At 43.3% G+C, this 14,872-nt stretch overlaps 1 protein-coding gene across 1 annotated transcript; it reads left to right on the top strand.

Annotated features, from left to right (window-relative positions):
• Positions 1–695: 695 nt before the first annotated feature.
• On the top strand, positions 696–13,513 carry LOC120029056 (CAP-Gly domain-containing linker protein 3-like). Its single transcript, XM_038974348.1, has 13 exons — positions 696–828; positions 1,730–1,869; positions 6,879–6,972; positions 7,123–7,284; positions 7,846–7,964; positions 10,133–10,369; positions 11,498–11,633; positions 11,821–12,001; positions 12,484–12,587; positions 12,707–12,830; positions 13,062–13,129; positions 13,253–13,325; positions 13,459–13,513. The coding sequence occupies exons 1-13, from the start codon at positions 696–698 to the stop codon at positions 13,511–13,513; spliced, it is 1,626 nt and encodes a 541-aa protein (XP_038830276.1).
• Positions 13,514–14,872: the final 1,359 nt, after the last annotated feature.

Here is a 14,872-nt window from a genome sequence, read left to right on the forward strand (position 1 = left end):
CTTATTCTCTGACCCTAGATTGAACATTTATTTCACGATGTAAATCCAGTCAGGCCATATCAACGTAATAGGCTAAAGGGTCCATTGTGTTGTATATAAATTGCATTAGCATTGACATCCTGATACTATAAGGCTTTTACATAGATGTTTTACTGTTTGTTCAGCAGCACCTCAGAAATGAGTGCTGCAATGTCCAACACATACTGTACAGTACATGCATCCCTGATTTCCCATAGTCAGGACGGATGTGCGAAATCTGCTGCTGCATATACTATTTGGAAAATATAGCTCAGCCCTTTAGCAATGTCCAGAGCAATGATGGACATTAAGGCTTAGTATTAGCATGCACTGACATGGTACAATAAATTGGACTGCCTGTTAGCCTGTTTGCTCTCTGAGCCTCCTCATCTCTTGTCAGTAAGTGCAGTTATCAGTGAGTCACTACTGACCGTTTCTCACAGGCCCTAGAGCCAAACATAGAGCCTGTCTGCTCTGAGGGTATAGACTTGCCAGAGTAGATAGGCTGCCATGGGAACAAGACTCTTGTAAGCAACTACTTCATGTGACTCTTGGCTGAGTAACAGACGTATGAGAACTGTTCAGAAAAACCTGCGATGGAGTTGTTTGTTTTGTAGTGCCACTCAAGGAATGTTTGTCATCCATCTTGTTTTCCAGGCCCGCCAACGTCTAGCAGAATGACTAAAGAGCAGACTGCCGAGGTGGAGGAGGAGGCCCAGCCTGCCTCTGAGTACCAGAGCCCAGTTCACGAGCCCCGGAAGAGGCCCATGGTCCACCCATCTGCCCAGGCCCCCCTCCCCAAAGACTATGGTGGGTCCTAGGCCTCAGGCTCCAGGGCCCGCATTCACAAGAAGTGTCTCATAGTAGGAGTGCTGATCTAGGATCAGTTTTGCTTTTTAGGTCATAATGAATAAGATTATATGGACAGGAGTGACCTGACGCCAAATCAACACGTTGGGACGTTTTGTGAATACAGGCCAAGTCCCTTTGTTATCATGCTCCCTACTCAACACTACTTTATATGTAACAGTGGATTTTGGGCTCTGGGCCATGTGCTGCTGTAGCCTCGGTCCACAAAGAGCCTTTCACCAAGCACAGACCACTGCCTGGTCAAAACAACCTCTGCAGATTCATAGAAACATAATGAAAAGATGTAATAAAATGTATATGATCTATAAATAAGTGAACAAGGCCTTTTATGGCATGTTATTGATCCTTTTAGTAGATGGATCTTGACTTTGGGGCTGTTATATGCAAATAGTATGGTATTGCTGGACACTATGCCAATGGTTTCTGCAGGCTAAAATGATGTGAAGCTATTTATTTCAGTTTGCCCACAAGCTTTAATGCATTTATTTTGATGGTGTATTATAAAAACAAAGTAAGATCAATTGTGTTCCCACTTCGGTAGGGCTTCAATCTACCAAATGCTGCTTTTAGAAACGGTGCTTTTAAACAGGACAGAAATATTGGATGTCCCACAGAGAACTCCATAAGTAATTAAATAGAGTGTACTAACAGGCCTACTGAAAAATACAACCCAAAATATATGTATATTTTGTAATAATAACAAAATATGATATTTAATATCACACATTCAGAATGAGTCAATATGCTGTCTGACAAAGAACAAAAAATAGCAAGAGAGGCACATGTAATACTGATTTGATGAGGAGGGTAATTATCTTGTTGGCATTCCCTACCATTCCAGTCTTCACATTCTTTGACCCAAATGATCCTGAGTGTCTGGAGATCCTGCTGGACCCACGCACCACCATCCCAGAGCTGTTTGCCATCATCCGTCAGTGGGTCCCACAGGTCCAGCACAAAATCGACCTCATCGGAAACGAGGTGAGTTACTGCCGGTCGGATTTTCAGCAGACTACAGGCCTGAATACAGCTCAGACACAACACTGGCAGAAACATACAGATATATGTAGAAAGCTGCAGGCCTAGAGCAGGGATGGGCATCTTTGATGTGGGTGGAGGCCACAAAAAATCTGAACTCAGTGGCTCATGGATCTGCACCACATTCATACCCACACATCAGAGCCGGCCCTAGCCTTTTGTTGAGGGGGGGCCTAACTTGAGAGAAAAACATTTTGCTGCTCTTGACAGCGGAAAGGAACAATTGACGTTTTAAAGTACATTTCCTCCAATTCTACACATTTTACCATGGAACGTAGAAAAAATATTACAGTTATAAAGCACGTTCGCTGCTATTCTACAGGATTTGCCATGGGGCGGAGAGAAGATTTAGCAATTGTATAACTCATTCGGCTATGATTAATACAAGTTTAGATAGCTGATTAGACTAATTTACTGATCTAAAAAATGATAGCTGACATGGGCTAGTTGAGAGACTGTCCGACTGACATATCAGGAGAAAAATTGCTGATGCACAACCAAATTTGCACCTTGTATATTCTAATATTGTAACTCTCAACAATAAGTTGAGATCCCGACTGAGTTCCTTTTATGGAAATTTATCCGCGAGCCTACAAAAGAGGCGGGACGCCAGATGCCCATCCCTGGCCTACAAAGTTGAATTTGGCGTTTCACAAGGCTCTGTGCTTGGACACATATAATTGTTTTCTTTATTTCTACTGTACATAACAGACAGATACAGTATATTACTGCATAGTGCACCAAAGATACAGGTCTCCAACCAAAATACAATACACACAGGAAACAAAATTCACCATGCAGTCATTAGTTGAAGAGAACATGGAAACGCTCATCAACATACTGTAACACACAACAATGCACACCTTTTAGCTCAAATTCATTGAAATCTCATGAACAATATCAATGTATTAAATCCCTTACTATCTAAAGAGCAGTGGCCTTTCAGCTGCATGCAACCTTCTAGAGTTGGTCACCATCACCACATGCTGCATTAGCAGTAAGGAGAGAAGTCCATTGGTCTGTGCTCAGCTTGCTACTCTGCTCTCGTGCTCTTAAGAGCTGCCAACAGGGCAGACGCATCAAGTTCCTTGATCCCTGGAGGAATGCAGTCGATGCAGGCCTAGTAATTGTGTTGTTCGACCGCTCTTTGTGGTGAACTCCTGCAACTTTGAGCCGGTCAGCAGCGGTTGTTGTTGGCCAAGGTCCTGCTAGAAGATTACAGACTCGTTATCACACTAACCTAGTAAGAGAGTGTTTTTTGACAAACCCACTAGTTGAGCCTCAATGTTGGTAAGGCACCACAAAGAGAAGCCATTAAGGCACAAGGCAAGCATAAAATGAGTATTTCCCAGTCCCATGCCCATACACAGTATGTGCTGTTGAATAAGCATGTGTATGTGTATGGCATGGGATTGGGAAATACTCATCTTATGTTTGTCTTGTGCCTTAATGGGGTGTCTTATAATGGGATCTGTATTGTGGGAGGCTTGGTGGCTTTGGCTTCAGTTGGAGGCATGACAAACAACCCCTTGGGGCACTTTAGCAAAGTTGAAGCTCTACTAGTGAACTTTTCATAAAACACCTTCTTACTAAGGATGTTGTCATGTAAGGAAGGTGTGGTTTATGTTTCAGTCGATTCCCTTTTATATTGCTGTTGCTCAGATGAAAGTGCACAGCTTTAGCTCAGGACTAACCATTACTGCAGTTTGAGTACCGGTAGTGTTATTGTGACCATGGGAGTAGGAACTCTCATAACCCTGAAGAGGAAGAGTGATGAGGGTGGGATGTAAATCAACAAAAAGTATGTGTTGTGTCTTTGGCTATGCCGGATTAAGTGATATGACATGCTATTCTATAAAATAATTTCTCTGCAATTAATATTACCTGATTAAGCTAATCGGGTGAATGTAATTAACTAGAAAGTCGGGGCACCACGAAATAATGTTTATAGAGCTGTTATCTTCCGAATAAACTCTTAAAGACCTAGTAATCTTTTACATCAATAGCAGTCAATATTTAATCCTCGCCTTATTTCAGTCTCATCTGAAAGTTGTACATTCTTATCTTCACGAACCCTGGCTAACAAGTTGAATCAGCAATACAAAATTTGTTTTAATTATTTATTTACTAAATACCTAACTAATCACACAGAATTACATATACACAGAATTAATCATACATTGATGGACCTGGTGAATGGAGCCGATATAGCGGCTGGTTACACAAAGAAAAGGGGGGGGTTTGAGTGAAAGAGTGGGAAGACTGAGGAACAAAGGGAGAAGCTATGCTATCGTAAATACAGTATCTTATGCATTCTAAATTACCGCACATTTGAAAAAGAAGAATGCAATAAATATTTACTCTGAGCTGCGCTTCGGTAGATTGGTCGTCGATGGAAGGCCGGTTTGTCTTTTGAAGAGTGTCTCTTGGTGAACTGGAGCATGGTAGAATGGATACTCTGTCCATCCTCTCCTAGCCCACGTTTACAGCGACTGCTGCTAACTCAACGGCTAGGAGGTATCACTTCGGGAGTGAATAAGAGTTCAAAGTTCATACCAAGTTGCCATACTTTTAAGCTCATGCTATATTCTGGCTGGTATAGTCGAAATTCATCCTTTCGGCGTGTTGACCGTCATCTTCACGTTGAAATTCGATGCTGATTACGTTAGGTTATCTGAGCCCTTTTAACGTAGGACCGTCGCCCTAACGTCCTCGGAACAGAAAGTTACATTTTCGTCAAGGGGCTTATTTAGGATTGGGAGAGAGGGCTCTGTTTCATAGTTTACAACCCATGTCTGTTCACTTGGGCGGGGCCTCTGAGTGAGCACAGTGGTGTTCTTCTGACAAACCGTTTTCTCATTAAGAAGCTAAAAAATTACATTTAATCTTTTCACAAATATGTTCATATTTAAACATTTAAATTGCACAACAATTCCATGTGAATCTGATAACTATAATGTGTAGACTTTCCAAGATACAGTTTATGTCGTCCTATCATCAGTAATCATGTCTCAGACGCCAACTGAACTGACATCATATTCATTAAGTCCCAACGCATATTTTCAACTGGTTGGATTACCGAAATATGGTTCCGTTACCCATCTTTTGATGTCACCAGACTCTCTATGTTAACAAAGGGATTTTCAATAGTCACATCGGTAGAGTAGAGAGAGGAAAAAGGGGAAAGGTATAAACCTCCCCCACTCAGGCCAACGTCATGACATATGCATACTTCAAGTTTCAGACTAATTTCCTAATCCCGCCCTACTGTCTTGGAGAGAGGGAAGATATGCCCCATAAAAACACATGTACACACACCAAGCAAATACACACTCTTAGTTAACTCGGTTTCCTCTTAGCCATGCAGCTTTAGTGTTAGGATTGATCGTAAAGTCAGCCTCAGTTCCTGGGTGTCCCCCGGGACGCCATGATGGCTGTGATTGATGGCTGAGATAATAGGGTCTTTCCATTACCCAAACAGGCTCTGCACTAAGACAGACTCTAAATCAGACTAGGATGTCAGATATGGGCAAAGAACCACTCTGCTGCACTTTCAGTAAACAACCTCAGCCCTCTGGCAAATAGTCAATGTCTTTTTGACAGTATTTGAGAGTATTTTCATTAACAGAGATGCATTGGCTTATCTGCAAAAGGCTTATGTGGATGTAGGCTTTTGCTCCATTCAAATCAGTAACGCACCTGATTCAACCTAACAGAGTCCTAAATGAAGTCGAATCAGAAGTGTATGGCTTTGGCGCATACAGATTGGCCACCGCTTCTTTACAAGCTACTTGGACAGTAAGAATTTCCACCAATATCAGTTACTAGCCCCAAATTCCTTTTCGACAATGTTAGCCTCGTGTTAGCATTGCAGCTACAGGGATCCATCTTATAGAATCCATGTTGAATTCATGTTGAATCCATGTTGAATTCATGTTGAATCATGAAAGTGTGCATGGTGGTGTCCTCGTTAAGCCTCGGGAGAGGACCTGTCTGATAATATCATGTTCGTTCAGTTGGACTACATGTCTCTGTATGAAAAGGCATAATCTCAGGGCTTGAGGAGAGTGTGCTCATTTCGTCTCTCTTGATTGACACTGGTGGATATTGAACTGTCCCGGGATAGTTGCTAGTCCAGTTCAGGAATCAGGATGGGTCCTTTTTCACCTGTCACTCGACACCCGTCACTGCTGTCTGCTGGCACTAGAGGAGAGAGCTAATTAACTGGAGTTTCACTGCTTTTTCAAATCTTCACCGTTGGAAATATGGCTTTACATAGCACATCTGACACTCAGCAAGACATTGACGGAGGTTATTCGACGTTGTAAAGGATGCCATGAATAGTTTGCTGTTATCTCCTATTGGTACTGTTTCCAATGTACCGAGTACAAGCTTAGATATTCAGTTGAAACAGCATAGTAAATGAATGTCACTTCCAGTAACGACTGCCATCATTTCAATATTTGTGTCCCTCGAATGTTTTACCTATCCAAAATGGCTGCCGGTTCCTCATGTAGATGGATGCTACTCAGCAAGGACAGCCTCTGACGAAGTTGCAATGCAGTGGAAATGAACGTGGCGCTTAATTCATGACACAGCAGGAAGCCATCCTCACCTTCCCCATCATTAGAGTTCATCAACACGTGTCGTCTGTGCTATTTGGGTGTGAATGGCTCATCCTGCTAATGTGGCTACGCTAAGCACAGGGAGCATCACTCAGAGAGATGAGAGGCTATGGCCCTGGGGTGGTGTGGTCTGTATGTGTGAGTGATGACTGGCCTTAGTGTTTCATAGTGTTTTAAAGACATTTGATAGTACTGCTCTCTCTGCCTTTCCCCTAGCCTCTCGCTCGCTCGTTCTCTCTCTCTCTCTCTCACTCTCTCTCTCTCTCTCTCTCTCTCTCTCTCTCTCTCTCGCTCTCTCTTCACTGAACAGTCCTTGTCTCCTCTCAGATCTTGAAGCGTGGTTGCCATGTCAACGACCGTGACGGGCTGACAGACATGACCTTGCTCCACTACAGTTGCAAAGCCGGGGCCCATGGAGTCGGTGAGACTCTCAAACCCTCAACTGGTTGTTCATTTCAAATGTCTGAATCCTCAATAAAGCTTTCATAAAATAAAGTGTTTTTAGTTTAAGATTCAATGCAGTTTTACTGTAGTTTCCTACAAAATTTGTCCATCTTGTGACCCCGTCCAGGTGACCCTGCCGCTGCCCTCAGGCTGTCCAATCAGCTAATTTCCCTGGGGGCAGACGTGAGTCTCCGCAGCCGCTGGACCAACATGAACGCCCTGCACTACGCAGCCTACTTCGACGTGCCAGAGCTGATTCGCATTCTCCTCAAGGCCTCCAAACCCAGAGGTGAGTAGCGTCAACACAACCCATGTAGCCTACCTAGCCAACTAACAACATAGTCAGTCCTCAGGAGCTGTTGGAGACTAATAAACCTCCCCAAACGACTTTCCTCACCCTGTTCGCACACTCACTCATATACTGTATACACACACACTCACACTCCAAAGCTCCTGCTTGGGCATGTCCTGTCAGTTCTAGCACGCTCCTGGTGTATGTCCTGTATGTCTCCTCCCTCCCCTCCCTGGACTTCCAATCAGATCTAACACTGCATCCAGCCCCTACCAGCATTGACCCAAAGCCATTTCATTAACTCCTACATTGATTTATCATCGCTCCACCACACTGACCATTGATTGTGGCCGTTTTGTCTCATTGTTATTCTCCTGTCTACGGACCATGGGGCTCAAACACAACACGAGACTCCTAAGAGATTAAATTGGTAATGCTTTCAGAGACCCCTAAGAGAAGGAATTGGTTTACGCTTTTAGAATAAAACTAAGATTATAGCTGACATTGGCTTTACAATTCAGATTGATTTGATCTGAACCTGGTTGTGTCTGTCTCTAGTGCTGAATTCCACCTGCAGTGACTTCCACCATGGCACAGCCCTGCACATCGCTGCCTCCAACCTGTGTCTGGGATCAGTCCAGTGTCTGCTAGAGCATGGAGCCAACCCCTCTGTCAGGGTAAGAGCACTATTGACTAGACCTCTCTTTTGTACGTCTCTCATGGTAACTAACTACAAACAGAAATGCTGAAATTGAATATGGCATATACACTCACTGGACAGTTTATTAGGTGCTTGATCACTCCTACAGACAGTGAGTCTTATGGCCTGCTATATAAAGGCAGACAGGTATCGAGGCATTCAGTAACTGTTGGATTGAACGTTAGAATGGGCAGAACAAGTGACCTAAACGACTTTGAGTGTGGTATGATTGTCGGTGTCAGGCGCGCCGGATCCAGTATCTTAGAAACGGCTGCCCTCCTGGGCTTTTCACACACAACAGTGTCTAGGGTTTGCCAAGAATGGTGTGACAATCAAAAAACATCCAGTCAGCAGCTGTCCTGTGGGCGAAAACAGCTTGTTGATGAGAGATGTCGAAGGAGAATAGCAAGAATCGTGCAAGCTACACTCTTAGAAAAAAGGGTTCCAAAAGTGTTCTTCGGCTGTCCCCATAGGAGAACCCTTTTTGGCTCCAGGTAGAACCCTTTTGGGTTCCATGTTGAACCCTCTGTAGAAAGGGTTCTACCTGGAACCCTTTAATTTTCTAGATAGCACCTTTTCTTCTAAGAGTGTAACAGGCGGGCAGCAAACACAGAAATAACGCCACAGTACAACAGTGGTGTGCAGAACAGCATCCCGGAATACACAACTCGTCTATCCTTGTCATGGATGGGCTATTGCAGCAGACGACCACACCGGGTTCCACTCGAATCAGCTAAAAACAAGAAGAAGCGGCTCCAGTGGGCACGCGATCACCAACACTGGACACTCGAGGAGTGGACATCGCCTGGAACATGACAGCGAGCTCAGTTTATTTGAGTGGCCTGCGCAGTCCTCAACCCAATAGAGCATCTTTGGGTTGAGATGGAACGGGCTGTTCGCAGCATGAATGTACCGCTGTCCATTCTGCAGCAACTGCGTGATGCCATCGCGTCAGCATGAACCAACATCCCTGTGGAACTTTTCCGACACCTTGTGTTCTGAAGGCAAAAGGGGGTCTGACCCGGTACCACAGTAGATCGGTGGACCTAATAGAATGGGTGTGCATCTGAGGTTTCATGTCTGTTTGATATGATTTCTTGGCAACTTAAAAGGGAGCTGAACTTCCTGATTTGGCCTCGTTTTTCAGCTTGGTCATTAAGAAATAACTGAAGCCAAACGAGAGTTGTCTGGGGGGGTGGTTTAATGTGTGTGTCTCTTTTGTGTGTGTTTGCACGTGGCAAGCAGTCTTTGGTTTGTACATTCACTCTCTCAAAACAGTACACGGTTACAGTCACTCACCCTTCTAGATAACGTGAAACAGTCTAACAGATCTTGAAGTCGCCTAGGAAAGCTATTGCTAGCCAACTTCTTTCACCAATTAGCTTTAGCCAGCTGGTGTGCGACCGTGGCAAGTTGGTTTGACATTTGATAGCACTGAGGCTTGTTAGGGACCATAAATAATTTATACAATGTAAATGGCGCAATATTTTTATGTTGCCCACCTTTTAGTTGTCTCATTAAATTATTTCAATATTTGTATTTGAATTTCTACAATTTATAGTTGGTTTGAGGTTGTTAGGTCATTGAAATTTGGATCTATTGGCATTTAAAAAATATTGTCCCATGTACATTGTGTAATTTACTGATGGTCCCTAACTAGCCCCATAGGGCTATCGAATGTCAAACCAAATTGACCATGGACATTATGATCAGGTCTCATGCAGCTGTGCGCTGAATTGATGATTACTTGGGTGCTGCCAGCTGTAGGCATGTGGGCAGGCTTGAAATAAACCCAATCAAAGCTAAACTGTTACAGTACCCTTTTATTCCGTGACATACACTTTATTTCTATCATCTCACAAATCTCAGATTGACTTTATGACCAAAACTATCCTATTTAGACTTTGTAGTCAATTTTGACAGTAGAATAAATGTTTTATGGCTCATATCAATGCCACATAGACCATTTTCAAAATGAGATGTTGCTTTTTAGGGGCAGTCGCTCTTTAAAAACACTGTTTCAGATAAAACAGTTTCTGTTTTTATGTGGGGATGACTTCGACACATATGCCAATTTATTTCTGATGTCCCTTTCTCTCTCCCTTTTTCTCTCCCTCCCTCCTTCTCTGTCTCGCTCTCTGACAGAATGATAAGGGCCAGGGGCCGGCCGAGGTGGTCCCTGACCCAATGGACATGACTCTGGACAAAGCTGAGGCGGCCATGGTGGCCAAGGAGCTGAAGCAGCTGCTGCTGGACTCTGTGCCCCTCAGCTGCAACCTGCCCCGCGCCACCCTGCTCAACTACGACAACATCCCTGGCAACCTCATGCTTACCTCCATCGGCCTGAAACTGGGCGACCGTGTGGTGCTGGACGACATGAAGGTGTGTGTGTGCGGTTTGTCAGGATTGGGAGGCAAAGGGTAAGAAATGGGAGCCTCAAAGACTGAAAACAGTGAATTAAAATAAACTGCTGAATTTTGTGAGCGCGTTTATGTGCCTAAGACCATTTAAATGGCTTTCAATTATCTTTATATCTTTTTTATAGTGGCCAGTATGAGGTATCATTCATCCTATATGGTGGAGCCCTGCTGCTTGTTGTACTGTGTGAGAAGAGAACGTGAATTCTAGCAAACATTTATTCCCACTTGTGTTAACACATATAGCTCCCCAAAAAATCGAGCAGTGATGAAATTGACATCTCAGCTCTGCATCACCTGAAGCAGGTGGGTAGCCCTCGACCTGTGTCTACTTGCATAACTGAACACATTTAATCGTGTTTTCAGGTGTATTTCCATGACTGACCGCATTACTGACTGCACTAAACGACGTAGTCTCCCTTGGTGCATTCATTTGGTATTTACCATGCATCACTAACTGCACTTCAAATGCATTGGAAACCTATGTGTGGCCTACTGTATGTCAGCAACTGGAATCCACTAATTTGAGATGGTGTCCACATACTTTTGTATATATAGTGTATGTCCTACTGACCACAACATAATCACTTAAAACATGTTATTGTGTTGAGATGGGTAGACTACTAACCATAGCTTAGTTACAGAGCTGCCCAACCCTGTTCCTGGAGAGCTACCCTCCTGAAGTTGTTCGCTCCAACCCCAGTAGTAACTAACCTGACTCAGATGATCAACCAGCTAATTATTAGAATCAGGTGTGCTAGATTAGAGTTGGAGCAAAAACCTTCAGGACTGTAGCTCTCCAGGATCAGGGTTGGCCAGGCCTGGGACCTAGTATCTCAGTAGTAATGAATGACAGAAAAAGACCAGATAAGCATGCTGCCCTGGTCTAGAGATGTCTGAGACTAGTCCTACCTCAGTGCTGTGGAGAAGTGTTGTTAACTATTTAATCCTGCCTGGTATCACCTTCAATAATACAAGAATAAAAATCACGTGTTTTGTTCGATGAGCCCCTGTGGGGATCAATAAGGTTAATTCAATTTGATAGTCAAAATCCAATATAAATGTCAGACCTCACACAGTCTCTCCTCCACAGACGGGCACGCTGCGCTTCTGTGGGACCACGGAGTTCGCCAGTGGCCAATGGGTAGGGGTGGAGCTGGACGAGCCAGAGGGCAAGAACGACGGAAGTGTGGGGGGGGTGCGTTACTTCATCTGCCCCCCCAAATTGGGTAACCACCTGTTATTTCACTCACATTTTGGGAATTCTTACTTAAATCTATTGAAATGCGCTAAGATTCCCCGTGAGAAAAGAGCAAAGAGAAGACTTGATTTCATAACTTTTTTGTCAATTTTATGCAGGTTTTATGCAATGCAGGTTTTTCAGGGTTTTCTCTAATCACTTCTATTGTCCTGAAGGTATCTTTGCTCCAGTGTCGAAAATCGCCAAAGCTGTTGAGCTGGCCCCCTCCTCTGTCACCTCCACACCCAAGACGCCCCGCATGGACTTCTCCCGCGTCACAGGAAAGAACAAGAAAGAAAAGAAGGAAATAATGGAGAGAGAGAAAGGTACAAGAAAGGGAAAGGGGATACCTAGTCAGTTGTACAACTGAAATGCCGCTTCCACAAAAGAGTTTCCCCATCAAGGGCCATGGCATTCATTCTCATAGGAGCACAACAAGCCATCTGTTGATTCACAGACTTTATAACACATAAATAACACATGACTCATAGACTTATAACACATTATAAACTGGGTGGTTCGAGCCTTGAATGCTGATTAGCTGACAGCCTTATACCACGGGTATGACAAACTATATATTTTTACTGCTCTAATTACGTTGGTAACCAGTTTATAATAGCAATAAGGCACCTCGGGGGTTGGTGGTATATGGTCAATATACCACGGTTAAGGGCTGTGTCCAGGCACTCGGCGCTGCGTCGTGTTTAAGAACAGCCTTTAGCCATGGTATATTGGCCATATACCACACCCCCCCGTGCCTTATTGCTTAAAAATAACATGTTAACTAACATTTGATTTCCTCCATCAGCTCTGAGGAAGAAGTCTATGTCCGTGGCCAGTCTGGACCCAGATGGGGTGAAGGTGGAACTTGGAGACCAGGTGCTGGTTGCTGGTGTGAAGCAGGGAATCATACGCTATTACGGAAAGACAGACTTTGCCCCAGGTATGTCTGCTGTGAAATCAAGTCACTGCAACACTGGTGGTGATCTTTTCAAGAAATGTTTGACAAATGCTTAGAAATGTTTAATCAAGTTGAACTATTGATGATGTGTGTGTGTCCAGGTTACTGGTTTGGTGTGGAGCTGGAGCAGCCCACAGGAAAGCATGACGGGTCTGTTTTTGGTGTCCGCTACTTCACCTGCCTGCCCAAGTACGGCGTCTTTGCACCCCCATCTCGGGTACAGAGGTAACATAACACCTATTTTAACACCTGGTTCAAAAAATGACCCTAAGATAACGTAACGACTTTATTGATAAGAAAGCATTTTACAGTTACCTTGTGTAACTATGCTTATCATTTATTCTCAGACGAAGAGCTAGACAATATAAAACGTTCTCTGTTGTGATTGTAAAGGTTCATTCTGAACAGACTGACCGTCTTGTACAATACTAAGCACGGCTGTTAATGATCTCTCAGAATCTGCGGATCAAAGGACGGTCAGAGCGGCGAAGGCACGATGGTGAAAAAAGTCCACCAGGTGTCTAGTAAGTATCTACGGTCAAATCCGCCCAGTCATGTTAGCCAGCGTGCCACGCCACCCCATGTTATGATGTACCTTCTACTCCCACGTCTGCATTCTATCCAAAGATGTTCTTTGTTTCTTCTAGTGAACCAGCCAAAGCGTAAATTCAACGCGGTGAGGTCACCTAAGGACATCACGTCTGAGAGTTCAATATCCAGGTAGAGTCTCTTCTTTTCCTCTCTGTGTTGTCTCTGAGTCAACAAATAGCAGCTTAGAAATAAGCTCCTGTTGATGAATGTGTCCAGTGACGTGAATCCCTCTCCTCTTCCTCCTGCTCATTCTCTTCCTCAGGTTGCTGTTCTGCTGCTGGTTCCCCTGGATGCTGCGAGCTGAGATGCAGTCCTAACGACACTCTCTTTCCTCCTCCTCTTCCTCCTCAAAAGATCTACTGCTCTCCTCTTAGTGTCCATCTTTCATTTGTGCTTTTCTCTGGTTGTTGCTGTCAGAATTACAGTAGTGAACCACTGCCCCCCCCCCCTCCACTCTCCATTCCCCTTGATTGCAGTCAGTCCTATAGCAAAACCTAGTGCCTTGTATGTTAACTAACATCCTGCATTCCGTTTGTAACACTAGTAATGAGACAAAATAATTGTAACTCGAAATCTGGGACACAAACTCTACAAAAGCAACGATCTAATAGATATATTCATTTAGTTTTTGTAAGTTTCTCTATTTTGGTGTTGATTGCTTGTTGTTACCCTGTCAGAAGTTGCCAAAGCCCTTAGACCAGTCAGCCAACTTCTCATGCCATGTAGCTTCTACTAGGGAACCTTTCAAATGACTAAGTACATACTGATATACTTTGATTTGCTGCCGCTTCATCCTAATTCCCAGTATTTCAGAGGAGACCAACACATTGTCTGTTGTACTAAAGGGATTGATCCAAAATGTGCATGTGTGAGTCAAATCGTGTTACTAATTTATTTTCCCATAAACATGCCTTTTTATTGTGAAAAGATGTGACATGAATATATGGTCATGTTCTTCTAATGTCGTATGTCCAAAAGAAAACAGGGTTTAATATTATTCAGGATTCCTACATCTACTATTTCTCCACTTGCACTCTGAGAATTTTCCCAAATGTGCAATTGGAAATTTGTATATAATATTGATTTGCTTGTTAATGGGCTTGTGTAATTGTAATATGCTCACACATGGTTCGAAAATGAAGTTCCCGGTCTCCGGAACTAAATTCTTTGAGAGATCCCTGTTAAATACTAGTTACACGTTTTAGGAAATGTAATGCCAGCACGTATGTATGTCAATCATAATGTCCCAAGTTAATTGCTGAAGGACATCTTTATCTGCACAGATAGCTTCTGTACCCTTGAAAGACAATTTTCTAGCAATGGTTTAAATCGTAGTATTATAGACACCTCTATTTGTCCATAACTGGGTCAAATAAGACTTTCATAACTTGGTTTTAGGTGTTTATTGCACTTTTGAACCAGTTGGTCTCAGATCCAAGTTACGTTAACCAAAATAGCTGCTCACCCCAAAATGTAATATAAGGGTAAACCACTTAGGTTAATATTGTTAAAGCTGTTTTCTTTATTGTTTAGCATGAAGTAGCAATATCTTTTGCTTAACTTTAAAAAGCTTTATTTGCCCACATTTTAAGTTTTGTTTATAGAAATAGGAAATCTACAAGGGTACCAAAATATACTTGTTAAAGATATGTTTCTTGATAAACTAGTACCCTCCT

This window comes from Salvelinus namaycush, chromosome 34, assembly GCF_016432855.1.
Source record: "Salvelinus namaycush isolate Seneca chromosome 34, SaNama_1.0, whole genome shotgun sequence".
NCBI classification, from domain to species: Eukaryota; Metazoa; Chordata; class Actinopteri; order Salmoniformes; family Salmonidae; genus Salvelinus; species Salvelinus namaycush.

What these genes read in the sequence shown, in the direction of transcription:
- LOC120029056 (XM_038974348.1), top strand. Translation starts at nt 696, where the DNA reads ATGACTAAAGAGCAGACTGCCGAGGTGGAGGAGGAGGCCCAGCCTGCC. An exon ending in AGCCGGGGCCCATGGAGTCG is followed by an intron (nt 6,973 to 7,122) that starts GTGAGACTCTCA and finishes GACCCCGTCCAG; the next exon opens with GTGACCCTGCCGCTGCCCTC. An exon ending in CATCTGCCCCCCCAAATTGG is followed by an intron (nt 11,634 to 11,820) that starts GTAACCACCTGT and finishes ATTGTCCTGAAG; the next exon opens with GTATCTTTGCTCCAGTGTCG.